Source organism: Emiliania huxleyi (genome assembly GCF_000372725.1).
Source record: "Emiliania huxleyi CCMP1516 chromosome Unknown EMIHUscaffold_1264, whole genome shotgun sequence".
Taxonomy (NCBI): domain Eukaryota; phylum Haptophyta; order Isochrysidales; family Noelaerhabdaceae; genus Emiliania; species Emiliania huxleyi.
Genome location: NW_005201324.1, coordinates 1 through 5,566, shown reverse-complemented (window position 1 = coordinate 5,566; position 5,566 = coordinate 1). Strand labels below are relative to the sequence as shown.

The 5,566-nt window shown below is 65.7% G+C and overlaps 3 protein-coding genes across 3 annotated transcripts in view; 1 reads left to right on the top strand and 2 right to left on the bottom strand.

Annotated features, from left to right (window-relative positions):
- Window positions 1-608, bottom strand: part of EMIHUDRAFT_252157 (hypothetical protein) — a gene marked incomplete at both ends in the record, with an annotated part of 1,288 nt that extends 680 nt beyond the window's left edge. Inside the window, 3 exons of the mRNA XM_005789584.1 lie at window positions 41-131; window positions 210-499; window positions 570-608. Of these exons, the coding sequence (XP_005789641.1) occupies window positions 41-131; window positions 210-499; window positions 570-608 (420 nt within the window). The remainder of the gene's footprint in view (window positions 1-40; window positions 132-209; window positions 500-569) is intronic.
- A 188-nt stretch (window positions 609-796) lies between these two features.
- EMIHUDRAFT_252156 (hypothetical protein) lies at window positions 797-2,487 on the top strand (the record flags this gene model as incomplete). The annotated part of the gene is made up of 3 exons (XM_005789583.1): window positions 797-1,048; window positions 1,128-1,439; window positions 1,561-2,487. The coding sequence occupies 3 exons, from the start codon at window positions 797-799 to the stop codon at window positions 2,485-2,487; spliced, it is 1,491 nt and encodes a 496-aa protein (XP_005789640.1).
- Window positions 2,488-3,028: 541 nt separating this feature from the next.
- EMIHUDRAFT_460515 (hypothetical protein) lies at window positions 3,029-5,161 on the bottom strand. Its single transcript, XM_005789582.1, has 4 exons — window positions 4,527-5,161; window positions 4,142-4,461; window positions 4,035-4,069; window positions 3,029-3,934 (listed from the first exon to the last, which is right to left on the bottom strand). The coding sequence occupies exons 1-4, from the start codon at window positions 5,149-5,151 to the stop codon at window positions 3,217-3,219; spliced, it is 1,698 nt and encodes a 565-aa protein (XP_005789639.1). The 5' UTR covers window positions 5,152-5,161; the 3' UTR covers window positions 3,029-3,216.
- Between the last annotated feature and the right edge of the window lie 405 nt (window positions 5,162-5,566).

The window sequence follows — 5,566 nt, the reverse complement described above, 5'->3', positions numbered from 1 at the left end:
AAGGCGTCGGGATGAGCAGCTTGTCGGCGAGGGCGCCGACCGGGCAGAAGACCGCTGTGCATAGCCCCTCCGTGATCCAGGTGAGCCCGGCGGGGAATATGGACTCGTTGTACGCGCCGAGGTTGCAGTGCCTATGGTGAAGTCGGGATCGCAAGGTGTATGCCCGCATCAATGTAGGCAGGGGGGAATGGAGCTCTCGAGGTTGCCACGAGACGACCAGCCGCGGCGCGTCCGCGCCAAAGAGGTGCAGGAATCGGAAGGCGGCGAGGAGCCAGACTCCGGAGAGGTTGAGAGGCATTACGACGTGAACAACGTCCCAGCGCTGGCGGGCGAGCTCGACGAAGGCCAGCGGCCGCAACACCATCATCGAAGCGCTAAAGTTCCAAGGGTTTGCGAAGGCCCAGCAGCACTCAGACCCCGGGTGGCAGAGCGTGACTGTGCAGCCTCGCTCGCGAAGGCCGTCCGCATACTTCCCGACCCGGCGGGCGATGCCGTTGACCTGTGGGGGACAGCCGACGGACATGGGCATCGGGTGTGAAGCGCATTCGGCCTGCTGGGCTTTGCGGTACCTGCGGCGGCACGTTTTCGGACACGAGGAGGACGCGCATGCTGCTGAGCTGCAAACGGGTGCCACGATTGCCTCTCGCCGTCGGGCTTTGGCCGCCAGTGCATCGCGCCCCGAATTCTTTTCCCTGGTCGGGTTCATTTGTATTCACAGAACGTTTGCTGTGATTCAAACTCGGCCGTCCTTCTGATCATCTTCGGTCGGCGACATCGCTCCCCCCATCTGGCTCCCATGTCGGCCCACCCGTCGATCAAGGCGCCGTTTGAGGACGTGGGGTGGGCTGTCAAGGGCAGCGCCGAGGAGGAGGACGAGGCGGCCGCCGCAGCGATGGCAAAGGCGCTGGACCGCGCCCACAAGCTCCGCGCTTCCAGCGGCCGCGCGTCAAGCTCGGAGGGCGGGCACTCTCAGGGCTGCGCGAGCAGCACAGGCGAGGGCGGCCTCGAGACTGTCGTGCTGCGGCACGAGAGTGGCGCCACCGCCGAGGTGCCCTTCCCTTGCCGACCGATCCCGGCCAGGCAGCCAGTATAGTCGGGTGATGATTGCTCCATTGCTCCACGCGCAGGTGTATCTGTTTGGGGCGACGCTCTGCAGCTACAAGTCGCCGGACGGCGTCGAGCATATCTTTGTCTCGCCCGGCGCAATCTTTAACGGCGCAAAGGCCATTCGCGGCGGCGTCCCGGTCGTCTTTCCCCAGTTTGGACAGCCCGACACGGCGATGCCGCAGCACGGCGTCTGCCGGCCGGAGAAGCAGCACGTGCTGTGGGAGCACCTGCACGTGCCCAAGTCAGGGGGCACATCGCTCTCCTTTGGACTGACGAACATGCTCTGCGGACCGACTATGGGCGAGATGCCGGAGGGCCTTGAGCCGTGGGAGGTGACAGGGGTAGTCGCCCGGGAGCCCCGCCGCACACTCCTTCACGAGCTGCAGCACGTCGACTGTCGGACTCTCCACAATTGTTTGTGCCACTCACCGATGATTTTGCTGGACTACCCAGGCACGGGGCACGCGCGCGTGTGTCAATACCATCCTTGACACCGAGCTCTCGTGGCCGAGCGTCGCGGAGGTCGAGAGCCTCGCCCGGATGGAGCACAGCGTGTTCGACGTCATTGCGGCGCGCGGGATGGCGCTACAAAGTGCGCTTGCTCCGTGGCACGGGTTCCCGGCGCCGAAGCTCGTCTTCCTGACGACGCTGCGCGACGGCACGTCCCGTGCCCTCTCGCACTGGGCGCACTGCACCATCCAGGAGCCGGTGGTCGTCAAGGACGGGAGCACTCGCTGCACCCTCGGCATGATCCCGATGCCTGAGAAGCCGGCCTGGGACGACAACTCGCTAGTGCAGTTCCTTCTAAAGGACAACAACCCCCCGGGCGCCAAGCCCAAGCAAGGCCTGCGCATCAACAACGCCCACGTCGGCGCCCTAGCGTCCGAGCCGGAACACACGACGGTGCTCAACCCACTGCATTTGGCCAAGGCCAAGCAAACGCTGCTGAGCTCCTCGATCGACCTGCCCGATGGCACACGCGCTGAGGGCTTCTCCTGGGTTGTGGGCTTCACCGAGTGCTTGGAGGACCTCTACCGCTTCTTTGCCGCCGGCATGGGCATCCCCGAGCACGTCGCATCCGAGACTGCGTCGGTCCACTACGAGCAGCGCGCGTCCTCCTCGCACAGCGAGGGTGACAACCGGCGGCGAACGTCGGTGAAAGTCACGCCGCACGGGCGCTTCTTGACGGCCGACCCTGCGGAGCGGCGCCTCGCAACAACCACCGGGCTAAAGCAGGGGGCCAAGCTGGCGACAACGATGAACGGGCTCGACAACGACCTATGGAGTTGGGCCCACGAGATGGCCAACGGCGCGAACCACAACCCGCGCACCACGTTCGTGGGATGCCGCGATCCACCGGCCCCTCAGCCCTCGGACTAGACGGCCCCGAGCCACTGAGAAAGACGAGCGAGCGAGCGACCCCCCGCCCCATATGTACACAATCTCTGTATGCGCGCATTTTGCTTGCGCGTCGCGCGCGGCCACAAGCCGCGAGAGATCGAGGGGAGGCTTGGGTGTTAACTACAGAAATTTCGAGTTGAAGTTCACTTCTTTTTATGCATGTGGTCAACCCCGACCGTGTCCTCCGTCATGTGCCCGTGTGTTCGCTTCGCGCCGCGAGCGGCAGCAGCAACCTACTCAAAAACCAAAACCAAGAACAGTGTGCCCGCACGGGGCTACACGAGCCTACGACGCACACATACACGCGCACGACCACGACGAGACGACAGAGGCGGACAGGGGATGGCGAGAGACACTTCTGTGGACAGGCCCGCTCGGTCGGGGGGGGGCCTTCTCGTGTAGCTTCTTGCGTGGCGAGGAGTGCCCGCACGTGCGTGTGAGGTGTGTGTGTGTGTGAGAGCGGTTGTGAAGGCTGAAGCGGCCGCTCTCTCGCCTCTCGGTGGAGGAAGTGGAGAGAAGTAGGTCTGGAGCCGTGGAGGCTAGCGATACACACAGCGTAGCTAGGTCAAGTTAGGGCCGAGGGTAAGGTTACTAGGATTGCGACGAACGAGCCCCCTCACACATGACAAACGAGCTACGGCGTGAGAGGACTCAGTGCGTGGTGCGGGTTTGGTGTGTGGTCGGGCCGGCCCCGCTCTCCTCTCAGAGTCAGCTGCCAGCCGCGGTCCCAAGGCCCACTGCGATGCAGCCGAAGAGGGCGGCGGCGGTGGCAGCGGCGATCAGGTTGTCTCGGGTGAGCACCGCAGTCGCTCTGCGGCGCAGGTCGGCCGCGTTCTGCCGGACGAGGCTCGCGGGGTCGGCGAAGATGGGCGAGATCTGCTCGAGAGTGAGCCCGCTCGTCTCTGGGACGAAGAGCGCGTAAAAGACGAAGGAGGCGGCGGCGACGGCGGCGTAGAGGTAGAAGGAGCCACTCCACTGCAGCCGCTCCGACATGGTGAGGAAGGAGGAGGCGACGAGGAAGGAGGTGAGCCGGTTGGCCATCGTGGCGATGCCCATCGCCTTGCCGCGCACCTTGTTTGGGAGGATCTCGGCGAGGACGAGCCAAGTGATCGGGCCGTACGAGAGGGCGTGGAAGGCCATGTACGCCGCGAGAGACACGCAGATCCCAGCTGTCGCGGGGCTCGGTCCGGCGACGCCTCCGGCGAGCTTGAGCTGCATCGAGAGGCCGAGGCCGAGCAGGGAGGCGGTGAGGCCGACAGCGCCGAGGAGCAGCAGCGGCCGCCGGCCGGCATGGTCGAGGTTGAGCAGCGAGTGCGTCTCGAAGAGCAGCTTGACGAGCCCCATCGCGACGGTGCCTCCGATGGCGGCCGACTTGGACTCGAAGCCAGCCTGCTGGAAGATCTTGGTCGAGTAGTAGATGATCGACCTGCGGCGGGGGCACGCCGAGGTCAGGGCGCGCACAGTGCAGCGCACTAGCCGCCCTCGAGCGGAGCAGGAGTGTGTGTCCCGCATCTACGAGGGCCGACTCGATCCCGACGGCGTGCTGCAGCACCGCAAGCACCTACAGGGAGGCTCCGAGGAGGTTCCGAGAAGGTTCGATGCCGCCTGCGGCGTGCCGCAGCATCGCCATCACCGTGCCAACCACGACCGCGGTGGAGGTGGGCGGGCGCAGCAGGTCGAGCCACGTCCCCTCCTCCTCGGTCGCCATGTCGCGCACCATCTCGTCGAGCTGCGCGTCCGCCTCCGCCTCGGGCGCCGGGCGGAGGATGCGGCGCTGCACGGCGCGCGCCTTGTCAACCTTGCCTTTGCCGATCAGGAAGCGAGGCGACTCTGGCAGGAAGAGCATGCGCAGGGCGAGCAGGATGTCGGGTGCCGCGCCGAGGAAGATCATCCAGCGCCACTGGTTCGGCACGCCCGACAGGAGGTAGTTTAGCAGAAAGGCGAGCAGCACGCCTGGAACAGGCCGAGAGGTGAGTGTGCGATCGCGGCGGCGCAGCGTGAGGGGGAGAGGCGGAGACCGAAGGAGAGGGACACCTCGCCGAGGGTGACAAGGGCGCCGCGGAACTGCTTCGGAGCGACCTCCGCGATGAACATTGGCGAGATGAGCAGCCCCGCACCCACGCCAAAGCCCTGCAGCCAGCGGCAGCGCACGAGGTGCTCGTAAGAGCCGGCGAGGGCCATGAGCGTGGAGCCGACCGCAAAGGCGCACGAGGACATGAAAAGCGCGGGCTTGCGCCCGAAGGTGTCTGCCACCCAGCCAGACACCAGCGCGCCGGCGATGGCCGCCGAGTTCATCGCCGCGGCAAACCGCTCCGCCTGCGCCGACGAGAGCGAAAACTCCTCCTGGACAAAGAGGAGGATGCCGGAGACGCACCCGATGTCGTAGCCGAGGAGCAGCGAGTCCATCGCGGCGAACACGGCGCACGCGAGCACGAACGGAGGCGCGCCCGCAAACGAGAGCTTCTCGCGCAGCTTCGTGACCGTCTTGGGCACGGCCGGAGGCTTGGCGCTGACCGCCTTGGGCAAGGCGGGAGGCTTGGCACCGCCGCGCAGCCGCAGAAGATGCGGTGTCGATGCCGCTGGTCGCGTGACAGATGCGGCGGCCGCCGTGGCCACGCAGCAAAATAGAAGACGCTGCGCCATTTTTTGCGGCCACGCAGAATGCGCCATCGTTTTTCACAAAAAAGACGCTCCGCCTGTGTATGAGGGTCAGGGGAATCCTGCGGAGCCGCGCAGCGCCTAGATACATGTCCTGTGTGCTGTGTGGTGCACGTCCTACGAGGGCGGGGTGCGCTGACGGCTGAGCGCTGTGCCTCGGGTTCGCGTGCGTCGCCCACTGCCACATCTCTCGACTCTCCGGCGCGGAGAGAGTTGTCTGCTCTGTTTATTAAAGAGAGAAAACGACTCCCGCCTCAAGCTTTGCGTGGTGTGTGCGCCAACGACCGCGGGCACCGACGTAGAGAAAACCACACAATGCATCGATTGGTGCGCTTGTTGGTGCGGCGCGCGTTCATGGGGAGATCGCCAGGGTGCCTGCTCCGAGGGCCCCAGTGCCGGT